The 12,521-nt window shown below is 38.5% G+C and overlaps 1 protein-coding gene across 5 annotated transcripts in view; it reads right to left on the reverse strand.

Annotated features, from left to right (window-relative positions):
• The window catches only part of LRP2 (LDL receptor related protein 2), a 232,678-nt gene that overhangs the window by 103,454 nt on the left and 116,703 nt on the right, over positions 1-12,521 (reverse strand). For all 5 annotated transcript variants that reach the window (XM_054679929.2, XM_515882.7, XM_054679933.2 and 2 more), the window contains 8 exons: positions 12,369-12,485; positions 10,383-10,760; positions 8,925-9,173; positions 7,488-7,699; positions 6,501-6,685; positions 5,239-5,467; positions 2,813-2,990; positions 1,122-1,250 (listed from right to left, as the gene is read on the reverse strand). In XM_054679929.2, the coding sequence (XP_054535904.1) occupies positions 1,122-1,250; positions 2,813-2,990; positions 5,239-5,467; positions 6,501-6,685; positions 7,488-7,699; positions 8,925-9,173; positions 10,383-10,760; positions 12,369-12,485 (1,677 nt within the window). The remainder of the gene's footprint in view (positions 1-1,121; positions 1,251-2,812; positions 2,991-5,238; positions 5,468-6,500; positions 6,686-7,487; positions 7,700-8,924; positions 9,174-10,382; positions 10,761-12,368; positions 12,486-12,521) is intronic.

The raw sequence follows: 12,521 nt of genomic DNA on the forward strand, positions 1-12,521 counted from the left end.
GCAATTTTCATCAGTATCAAAATATATTCATTCAGTTCTCTTCACTGAGAAATGAAAGGGAACTTGGGTTTAGAGTAACTTCTTAGATTTTTAAGCAATAAGGAATTATATTTTTAAGTGTATTATATACAAGTACACACTCCAGAAGAAATCTCTTTTGTGAACTGGATGCAACTTTTCCTTCTTTTCTTACTCCCTTAAGTACTTGGAATAATCCTCCACACACTCTTCAATCGACCCAATAAAATATCTCTAGGATGAGATAAATATTAAATTGCTCAGTCACTTGTAATATCTCATACCGACACAATTCTCTTTCTTAAAGTATCAGATGGTAATAGTAACAGTACTGAAATTGGAGTCAGAAGACCCAGGCTAGAACACTTATTAACTATTGGTTATAAGAATAAAAATGAGACAATGGAGCCAGGTGCAGTGGTTCACGTCTGTAATCCCAGCACTTTGGGAGGCTAAGACAAGTGGATGGCCTGAGGGCAGAACTTGGAGACCAGCCTGGGCAACATGGCAAAACCCGGTCTCTACAAAAAATACAAAAATTAGCCGGGTGTGGTGGCGTGCACCTATAGTCTCATCTACTCAGGAGGCTGAGGTGGGAGAATCACAGGGGCCCGGAAAGTGGAGGCTACAGTGAGCTATGATTACGCCATTGCACTACAGTCTGGGCATCAGAGCAAGACCCTGTCTCAGAAAAAAAAAAAAAAGAAAGAAAAAAGAAAAAAAAAGAGGGAGAAAGAGACAATGGACATAAAAAATGAAGCTGTACACAAACGTTGAGAATGTTTACTTCTTAGGTGAAGAATTTGGAACTTCCCATTATCATGGCTTGTCAGAGAAGTCTAACTGTACCCAGGTGAGAGAAAATATGAGGTTACAGATTGTTCAATTACATGCACAGATAACATTAGTTCCATATACAGAAACTATATTACAACCAAGGCACACAGTGACATCACCCCATACAACACACATCATTCTGCAGACACCTGAGGAATCAAAGGACACAGCACATGTTCAGTCGCAATTGGGTTTAGAGTTTCCACTGCTTGGCACAAACTATGACCAGCTCCATCTTCAGAGCTCACATAAGGAGCATACTATACCTCTCAAGCAATTCAGGAGATCAGGAGACAGACTCCAGCCTGAAGGACAAACACAGGAGTAAAAATGAGGCCCCTGTGAGGAAAGCAGGCAGAGATGGCTGCAGCGGGAAAAGGCACATGGATTCACGGCTGCATGAGAAAGAGAAGAAAGCACCAGTAAGTGGAAAACCTCCACATTAAAATCAAAACAGAGTCATGCTCTTAGTGTCCTTCCAGAGGCCCCAGTACAGGGGAGCTTAAGTACATTGTTACCCCTGTTGTTTTCTTTTGTTTTGTTTTCACTGAACTACTCACACTTTCAACTTCCCTAGCATCAGGCTTTCAACTTAGAATTCATAAGAGACACGAGAGAGGAGAATGACTCAAGGTTATAGATCAATCAAGTCTATAACTGGATTATGAACAAACAGCCACTGAGTAATCTGGAACTTGTAATAGAAATATGATGCCAAATAATCTTTCTCCTTACCTGACCTAAAAGAGATCTTTTTGCATTAAAAAAAAAGTTGTGTGTTTGATGTGTGACCTTGTAGTTTACCTAGAGTTTTCCAGATTTTGGTTAGATAATAATCTTTTATTTTTCTACTGATGATATCTCTGTGTGTCTCTGCACCTTGAAAATCAGGATTCTGTGTGGTCCCCACACACAGGATGTTTCCTAGATCCTATACATTTTTATTACACATACCATGTTATTAATAGATTATTAATCCATTCATTCACCAGAAAAATGGTAGGTATTCACTGTAAACCAAACACCATTCTAAGCACTGGAGACGCTATAAAAGTGGAGTGTATATTCGAGCAAAAAGTAACAGCTAAACTCAGAGAGAGAGAGAGATTTCAGAACATGAGGGTAAAGAGCAAAAGAATTATGAGGGGGTGGCTATTTTAGGTAAAGTGGTCAATGAGGGCCTCTCTGAGAAAGTGACATTTGGGTAGAATCCTAAATGGCACGCGAAGCAACTCATGCAGAGATCTGGAAGAGAGATGTTCCAGGCAGAGGGAAGAGCTAGCGCAGAAGCTGAGAGGCAGGAGTTGCCTGCTGTGCTTTTGGACCATAATGAAATCCAATGTGGCAACAGCGAGTGGGAGAAGAGAGCAGGGAAATAGCAGCGGCCACATGCTGAAGGGTATGAGAAACAATTGGAGAGTTTTGAGGAGAGAGGATTAAGTGAAGATTAAGTGACTTATCTCCCTCTCCCACCAGAAAGAACAGTACGGATGCCAAGTCTTTCACCTAGACACCCATACCATGCACTTTAGGACAACTCGTGCTGGCTACAGCAGAGCACCTAGAAGGCAGTGGTGCCATAATAAACTAGTCCTAAAAGTAAGCTGCTTTCAATCAGAGTGGTAGCGGTAAGAGGATCGAAGGCACTATCTGGTCTGTACTCCATTTGTCAGCTGAGGAAACGGAGACTCATGTGAGGGTCACAGAGGTAGCAGCCAAATGCTGAAATGATATAATTCAGATGTGCTGTTATTATATCCTAGGTTTGAAATTTCCATGGTAAATAAAAGTAATGGCAATGTCAGGACTAGGGAAAGTATATAGTGGGGTGGTTTGTAAAGAGAAAAGGAAAATGTATTGCCCAAACAAATGGGTCTGTAACAGTGTGCATTTAGCATTCCCAGGGTCAGTGTTTTTCAAGCTACTCCCAGGCAGGATGTTTCTCTGTATCACTCACAATTTGGTTGTTTCGAAGGATGAACCGCAACAATCCCAAGGGGCCATTGAATATTATACATTACAACTGACTGGTTCCCTCCATGCCACTTGTTGGCTCGCATAACCCGACGAGTAGCACGGTCAGTCCAGTACACAGAGTCTTCAAAGAGAGTTAGGGCATAGGGGTGCCGTATAATCTGTGAGGCAGAAGAGAACAGTGAGACCTCATCCAAAAATCAAAGCCAAGGTGCACTGAGTCAAAGAGGATATCTGCTCAAGAAGACGGTTTCCTTTAACATGTCATTATTTAATAAAAACACAAGGAAGTCATTGTGCAAAAGAGCGGCAAAAAATACACAATTCGTCCTATATCCCACTAAACCATTCAAGAGCCTTTCACATACACGTGCCATTTACTCTTTATGTTTGTCTTGGTAATTACACTGGGCATCTATTTTACAAATGAAGACAAAACTGAAGCACAAAAAGCAAGGTGATGTATCAGGATCACCTACTAGTTAAAAGTTAGATGGAACTAGAGAGCTTAGAGACTCCTCATCTCCCACTCCCACGCCCCAGCCTTCACTCCACCATCAGCACCCTTGTGCCTGCTATTTCCACGGTCTTGTGCTGCCACTCACTGATTCACATCAATCTGTTATAGTTTAGATGCATCTTTCCTTCAAGTCACAGCAACTACACAATGGCAATTTTTTCTCTTTTTTAAATTGTTTTTTATTTTTTATTTTTTATTTTACTTTAAGTTCTGGGATACATGTGCAGAATGTGCAGGTTTGTTACATAGGTATACATGTGCCATGGTGGTTTGCTGCACCCATCAACCCATCATCTAGGTTTTAACCCTCACATGCATTAGATATTTGTCCTAATGCTCTCCCTCCCCTTGCCCCCACCCACTGACAGGCCCTGGTGTGTGATGTTCCCCTCCCTGTGTCCATGTGTTCTCATTGTTCAACTCTCACTTATGAGTGACAACATGCAGTGTTTGGTTTTCTGTTCTTGTGTTAGTTTGCTGAAAATGATGGTTTCCAGCTTCATCCATATCCCTGCAAAGGACATGAACTCATTCTTTTTTATGGCTGCATAGTATTCCATGATGTATATGTCTATCATTAACAGGCATTTGTGTTAGTTCCAAGTCTTTGCTATTGTAAATAGTGCTGCAATAACATATGAGTGCATGTGTCTTTATAGTAGAATGATTTATATTCCTTTGGGCATATACCCAGTAATGGGATTGCTGAGTCAAATGGTATTTCTGGTTCTAGATCCCTGAGGAATTGCCACACTATCTTCCACAATGGTTGAACTAATTTACACTCCCACCAACAGTGTAAAAGCATTCCTATTTTTAATGGGGGTCAATAACAGCTCTTTGATAAAATATCTATTTTCTTTATTTTCCCATTTAACTTGTGAAAATAAATTCAACAGAATTTATAGAATAAAAAATGTTACGTGAAGAACAGGACTGAGAAATATAAATCTAGTTAATTTTTTTTTTTTTTTTTTTGAAAACAGGGTCTCACTCTGTCACCCAGGCTGGAGTGCAGTGGCACAATCACAGCTCACTACAGCCTTGACCTCCCTGGGTTCAGGCAATCCTCCCACCTCAGCCTCCCAAGTAGTTGGGACTATAGGCACACACCACCATACCCAGCTAATTTTTGTATTTTTTTGTAGAAATGGGGTTTTGCCATGTTACCCAGGTTGGTCTTGAACTCCTGGGCTCAAGCGATCCACCAACCTCAGCCTCCCAAAGTGCTAGGATTACAGATGTGAGACAATGTGCCTGGCCAAGTTAAGTTATAAATTTTTGCTTGAAAAAAAAATTTTTTTTTTGAGATGGAGTCTCGCTCTGTCACCTAGGCTGGAGTGCAGTGATGCAATCTCAGCTCACTGCAACCTCTGCTTCCCGGGTTCAAGCAATTTTCCTGTCTCAGCTTCCCGAATAGCTGAGACTATAGGTGTGTGCTACCACACTGGCTAATTTTTGTATTTTTAGTAGAGATGAGGTTTCACCATGTTGGCCAAGCTGGTCTCAAACTCCTGACCTCAGATGATCCACCCACCTCGGCCTCCCAAAGTGCTGGGATTACAGGCGTGAGCCACCGCACCCGGCCACTTGACACAATTTTTAAAGGTATAGAAGCAACAGATTCACATCTGCAGCTCAACTAAATCACACGAGCTATAAAAATCCTTCCTGGATATGGCACAAGCTGACCATGAACTGGAATGAAAATATTCATTTTCCAGTTAGTCATATGGGATAGACTGCCTCTCACTGTTGCTGGTATTTCCTGGATTGATCTGACAATGTCTATGACACAAAAATTAATTTCTTAGCTTTTCTGATACTCGTCTGATTTCTACCTATCCACGACTGTAGTTTTAATTTGGTTTTCCTCACCACCAACTTACCAAATCACTGGCTATCACCTGTCTCCGATGGTGTCCATTATAATCACAAAAGTCCATGTAATCAAGATAGGAGTCCATGAAGTAGAGCAGTCTGTTGGGGTAGTCAATAGTTAAGCCGCAGGGCCAGAAGATCTTGTCCTGGACAATGACAGTGCGCATGCTGCCGTCCATGCTGGCTCGCTCGATGCGAGGGTGGTGGCCCCAGTCAGACCAGAACAGTAGATGCTCACTGGGAAAGGAAATGAGTTACCAATTGGAAGGGACGTATTTAAATATTAAAAATAACTGTCATTTTAAATAATACAACATCCTGTTTATGCCCTGCTTAAAATAAATCATCTCTGGTTCAGAATATATTCACAGAGTTTATTGTTTCCTCTAAGTGTCACAAAGTAAAACTGTCATAACAAATCACAATGCATCTGGGTATTTTTATAATGTTCATAAAACATGTAATACATAATGTCATAATGTAGTACATTATGACATTGAAATGTCTCAATGCCAATTCATGTTTGTTTATAATCCACAAATAGTTGATCTAGAAAAATCCATCTGTCCTTGTTTGTCTACCCTGTCATGTTTTTAGATAAGGAAATCAATTTATTCTTCATCAGGGATTCATCATAAATTTCCGTGGTGTGTAATACTTTACAATATCTAGGAATTCAACATCACATTGAACATAACTTGCCTAATTTACCATCCTGCAGAAAAGAATCTAAGTTATAAAATATAAGTAAATTCAGGGAAAGAAATCCTCAAAGATTTCCAAACACAGGGGAGAATTTCTCTATCTTCCCTTCAGGATCAGCAGGCAAAAACTGCCTTCCTTATATGACTTAAAAGGGAGCTCTAATAAACAACATAAAACTGAAGCAGAAAAATCCAGCTTTTTTGTTGTATAATCATGAGTTATCAAAGTTACATCAAACTGGCCCCTCTATGGACTATTACTGCATGCAGTAATTAGAAACTTAATTTTTAATTATATGACATTTCAAAAATTGTATTGCCAAGCTAATAAATCAATGTGCTCTTAAAATAAAGTAAACAATCAATTGCTCTTATGTACTTTATGAAGAGGATGATTCAGATGAAGGAGAGATAGCAACACCCAGTTGGACACCTACCATGTTTAAACAATGGATCATTTTAAATTTTGCATATCAGCAACATGCATATCAGCTACATCATGTTACTGTTGTTTTTCCCTCATCATAACCATGTCAAGGCAACATAATTTTTAAAAAAAGTCTTACTTCATTCTGGGATCTAATGCTAGTCCTCTTGGATTTGTTAGGTTTTTACTAATCAGCACAGTCCTGTGGCTCCCATCAATTTTGGAGACTTCAATTGTTTCCAGAGCATAGTCTGTCCAGTAAAGATTACGACCTACCCAATCTATTGCAATAGTTTCAGTCAAGATGATGCTACTGTCAAATACCTATAGACAAAAGTGAATAAAGAGTGAATTCTAGAGCAAATAAATGAATGCAAACATGGATATTATATAAAAATCTAGATTAAACCATCTAACTTGTCCTATAATTACTTGTGGGGATTAGAAAATTTTGTCTCCTCATATAGCTAACCACCAAATCAACAGTAGGGTTTTCTGAGAAAAGTATACAAGATTTTGTCACACTGAACATTCTAAGATAACTTCATTGTTCGGTTAGTGCATAGTTTCGTTTTGGTTTCAAAAGTTTTTGCAATTAAGAAAAAGCTCATCCATTTGCTTAGTTGGCAACATTACAAAACGTTATAGTGTTTGCATGCAACGAATAATATCTCTATTAATTAAGCACCAAGAATTACAAAATAAAGTTGTAAGATGCAGAGGAAATGTAACTATCAGGAGCCAAGAAACTGAAATTCTGGGAGATGGATTGAGAAATATCACTAAATTAAAGCTAAGAAAAGCAACCCCTTAACTTTCCTGCACTTTCCTCTGCTCTCATCCACAAGAAAAGACTGCAAAAGGAACCGTAAAGACATTGTGAGGTCTCTGCATCACCTGACCTGGAATTCAGAATCATACATCTGCATTCAGAGACCACCCTCCTATCTAAAACAGCCATAAATTCGTAGTTATGAACACGCAAGTCTCTTGGGTATGATGTGGCCCAGAAGGTACCATGAGAGCTACCCAGATGAGGTAGGGCCTTCTCTCACTGGTGAATAACAGCAAACAGACCCAAGACAGAGGAACTAGCCAGGCCAAAGGTCAACAGAAATGTACTTACCACTCTTCTGTCCGTTCCATTTTGAAACGCACTCCAGGTTTTACCCTGAGTTGCATCAGACCAAAAGATACGACCACTAATTGAATCAAAATCAACAGCTACAATGTAAGAACCATTCTCGACCAATGAATAGATATTGTGGACCTGGGAGGTGACACTGTCGGCAATAATTTTGTTCTGACTTGCCACAAGTAACAGCAGACTCTCAGATGCTGTTCAAAAAAAAAAATGCAAAAATGTCAATGACACTGGGAGAAAACACAAAACAACTCTTTAAAACTTTTGATTCAATACTTTTGGTAACAGAAAGAAGGTGTAATTCCAAACTATAGTAAGTTGGTGGGGAGGGGAGGAAGCCCCATAAGAATGATTTTAATCACGTCATTCTTAACCTTAATAGTTAGCTGGTTTTCATGAGTACTTAAAATAGACTCTTTCTTGGGTTATATTTAACTGTGTTTCTAAATACTAGTCTAGAGTAAACTATGCTTACATTCTTCCTTTTACTGTATTTATTTTTGTACTTTGGTTATCTTCCTTACTATTTAATAGGTTGTAGGCTTCTGGACAGCAGGAATCATGTCTTAAATATTTCTGTTTTCTAAGGCCCTCAGCTATGGTAGAGAGTTCTAATTCTCCCAACACCCCCTCTCTTCTTTTTCTTTTTAGTAATAAAGCATGCCAAGTTTTAGCTTGGCACAGACTCTCCAGCCAGAGACATTTCTCTCCCTCCACTGAAGTTTGGAGTGACCACATGACTAAGTTCTGACCAATAGGATGTGAGTAGAAATTACGAATCAAATTTCAGGTCACATTCTAAAAAGGAAGCTGCTTGCCTTCCACTTTCTCTTTCCCCTTCCTACTTTCTAAGAGAAGCTAAAACCTGGAGCATTGGAACCCTTGATGTAAGCCACATGATGAGGATAACAGAGCAGACCCCATGCCCTGGACTCTCTGACATCCAGACTCCTACTACATGTAAAAGAAAGAAACTTTCTGTTTTTCTTTTAGCTTCCTCTATTTGGTCACTTTGAAAGTGGTCAAATCAATATCCTAATACATAGTAAAAAGCACTTTCTTATAGCAGAAATTGAATTAATACTGGTTGAATTCAATTAAGCATTATATAAAGATGCTTAAATATAGTATAGAACTCATTTTAAATTATATAAAAGCCATTTGGTATTATTTTAAATACTTTAAAAGTCATTGACTTGTATATGTTTTAACCTCTATTTTCCAAAATACACCAGGATTTTAATGTGTATTACCCCATTTAATCCTCACAAAAAATTGAGGTTTAAAGAGATTGCATAATCTTTCCAGGATTCAAGTCGATCTAACTCCTAATCAACATTGTCAAATGCCTACATGTGCCATTTGATTTTAAGCTCTGGGATGTGCTGATAAACTGGCTAGGGTTAGTTCAGCAATTACCTGTAACTTTGCATGTCCTCCCATCACTTTCTAACATGTAGCCTGTATCACACGAGCACCGGAAAGAACCTCTCATATTGTAACAGTGCTGGCTACAAGAGCCTAGAATATCACATTCATCTATGTCTTCACAGGTCTTAGAATCATTGGCAAGTAAGAATCCCAATGGACATAGGCATTTAGCCCCAAAAGGCTCTTGAACACACTCGTGAGTACAACCACCATTGAAATCTGAGCAGCTGTTCCCATCTAGAAAAAAGAAAGAGAATAATGAAAAAAGAAAATCAACAATCTTTGCTTCTTTGATTCACTCTTATGCAATATTTATTATGCAGTCTCATGCCACCTTCAATATGATGCCCAGACAAGAGCTAAGTGCAGCATGCTCTTGGGTGAGTTCCACAGGCTGTTCAGGGTTTGCTCTAATTTGCCTGAGGATTTACCATCCTTCATATCCATTGGAGTACGATCACCTTCACTACAACCCAATAGTATAACTCCATTTAATGCAATGAGAACCCTTGGGAAAATATTGTTGACATCAAGGAAGAAAAGTGTCATTGATAGAGCATGCAAAGACACTTAAAATTGTTTCTCGTTTTCTTCCTCTGAAATTCTACTATCTATACAGAAATGGAAGATAGACAAACATTTAAGAGAAAAGACCAGAAAATCTATGAAGTGAACAAATCAAAGGGGAAAGGTCATTGAAACATTAGAGTACACAGATCTGGTAACATATCATCATGCCTTACTTTCAGGGCCAAAATGAAAATGCCTAAAGCCACCCTAAGACAGTTCACATGCCTGGGGATGCAAATGCCTTCTATTTCCATGTGTACTCTAACATATTTGTAAGAGTCATAACACAGAACATGCATTAGAAAGGGAAGTAAGTTAATATAATCAGGACATTTTCAGAACAAACACAACACATATGAAATCATAAGAATCTGAAATACTTCACGATCATACCTGGCTGGGGTTCATCTGAGAGTGAGCATTGATTAAAGAGGAAAGAAAGAAATGACAGTAATTAGGATTACATGCCAATCACAGCACTTTAATCACAGCAACACAAATCCCTGGACTTCATTTTTTTGTGATAAGTTCTGATTGAAATTAGAAAATATTAAAGTTAGAAAAATTAATGAGCACATTACCAACAGAACCAAATTTAATTTGACAATCTAATGGCCTCAATTTAGTCTCATTTTTTGAAACAAAGACATAAAAAGAAGTAAAAACACATAACCAAGTACAAAGGATTTAATCAGAAAATTATCCAATGGTGATGTATTTGAATTCAATTATGGTTACCCCCTACACAGATGTGAACTCATAGAGGAACTGAAATCCTTCCTACAAAGCTACACAGTGACTGTGACAATGGTGATGCACACCAGGCTACTGTTCAGAATGAGTTTATGGCCAGTAAACTGTGGTCAGGAAACTTACTGCAAAGTGGGGACTCATCTGTCCCATTGGGGCAGTCAAAGATGCCATCACACACTACACTCAGATTCACACAGATGTTATGGCCAAGACACTGCCATTGCCAACTAGGACAGCGAAAGGGCTGAGTAGGGCAGTCCTTCTCATCACTCATATCCCCGCAGTCATTGTCCCGATCACAGAGCCATGCCCTGTGGATGCAGTTTCCGTTGTCACAGTGGAAATATGATGAAGGGCAAGTCTTGGGGACACAGGCATTGTGCTCATCAGATCCATAGAGGCAGTCTGGATGCCCATCACATTCCCAGAAGTTCGGGATGCAGATACCATCTTCTTGGCACTGAAATTCATCTGAGTGGCACATACCAGGAGGCCTGGTTGCTAGAAGGAAAACATGGGGTAAATTGGCTTGTGAATGTAATTTGTGATCCCTTTTATAGTCTAGACTCAGAGGAAATGATTTTGGATCCAATAGTAGGTTTATAGTAACAACTATGACCAAATTAATATTTAAGGCTAAATGATATAGAGTCTTCTCCCACACTCTGGTACATAGAAATATTTCTTTGTGGCAACTAGTGGCTCTGACAACAAACGAAGTACAGAACGCACAACTGCTGACTAGCAGATGAGTACCTGTGTCAAAAGAACATCCTGTTTCCTTTTCCTGTGTTTTTAATGTTCTTCCAATTGCAGATTCAATAATAAAGTTTATCTATCTTTCTATGAAAGAATCACCAGAACATTACAATAGAGCTTAAATAGCTATGATTACTTTGAACTTCATGTGTTTCATATCATGTTTGAGTGTTATTATTTTCTCTCAGATGAACTATACCTAATGAAACCATCACACACTAACTAAAGACGATGGTAAATACTCAGTTCTTTGCAAACTTTCCACTGTTCATCGAGCAATCCTGGAGAGATACGTAAGAACTGCTTCCCTATTTGACAAGGGTAAACCAAAACTCTCTACCAGGGATCTCACAAGGCAACAGCAAGCCAGCGGCAATTGACAGTTTAACCTCAGCTCATCACAGAATTTTATGTTTTTAATGTGAAACAGGAAAATTAGTGATTAGGAATTTCTAGATGTTGTGCAAACTATAAAGTATATAAGCATTTTATTTAACTTTTCTTTTTAATCCATGGCTTTACACACTACCTTTCTGACGCAGGAGGAGAATTCATGAAAACTTACTTTTTTTGGTCTAAAACACCATTGTTCAAACAAATGATCAACTCACTGATGAGTTTTTGCAAGTCTAAAATCCATTTAAAACAAAAAGTGGGCAAATAACAAACCATGTGAGTATAGGTTTCCAGTCTGTGAAGATTATAGATCCATCAGAATTATACTGTATGAAGTCCTACTTGAATCCTCCAACTAGAAGAAATTTCTTTTCTCTGAACCTCCATAGAATTTTATCTGTGCCATTTCTAAGACCCTTGTAACTGTCTCTCTTGCTTAATTGTCTCTTGCCTTCTATAATCTCCATAGATAACATCTTAGCAGATATTCAACACATAATAGCACAAAGAATGAATTCATCAGAGTCAATACTAAACACAGCTCCATACCATTTCTACACCATGATATGACTTCTCTACTGAAACTTAAAAGAAATATCTTTTTTTTACTTAAAAGTAAAATATCTTTATATGGAGTAGAGCCTCAAAAGTTTAAACCTACTAAAGTGGGAAGTCCTAAGAAAAACTAAAAGTGAAAACAAAAATATCTAAGAAATATTTAGCCCATCTAAGAGACTATTTGAAGTGTCCATTTATACTACCACTTGATTTGTTAATTACACATTATATGGCAATGTCTACTCAATTTTACTGTATGTTCAATACCGCATTCCTTTGAGGATACTTTCCCCCAGTTTGTCTGAGTTAGGGAAAATTTGTGGCAATATCAATATCAATACTGGCAAAAGTGAAATGACCCCTTTGTCTGAAACATGCTGGGCATGTGTTACTTACGACAGCCCGCTTCATCCGAGTTGTCACTGCAATCAAAAACACCATCACAACGATTTGTGACGCCAATACATTTATCCCCACTGGCACACTTGAATTGAGAAGCAGTACAGTTTAATACTAAGAATGAAAGAGAAAAGCATTAGAAATTAGCTC

This window comes from Pan troglodytes, chromosome 13, assembly GCF_028858775.2.
Source record: "Pan troglodytes isolate AG18354 chromosome 13, NHGRI_mPanTro3-v2.0_pri, whole genome shotgun sequence".
Lineage (NCBI taxonomy): Eukaryota > Metazoa > Chordata > Mammalia > Primates > Hominidae > Pan > Pan troglodytes.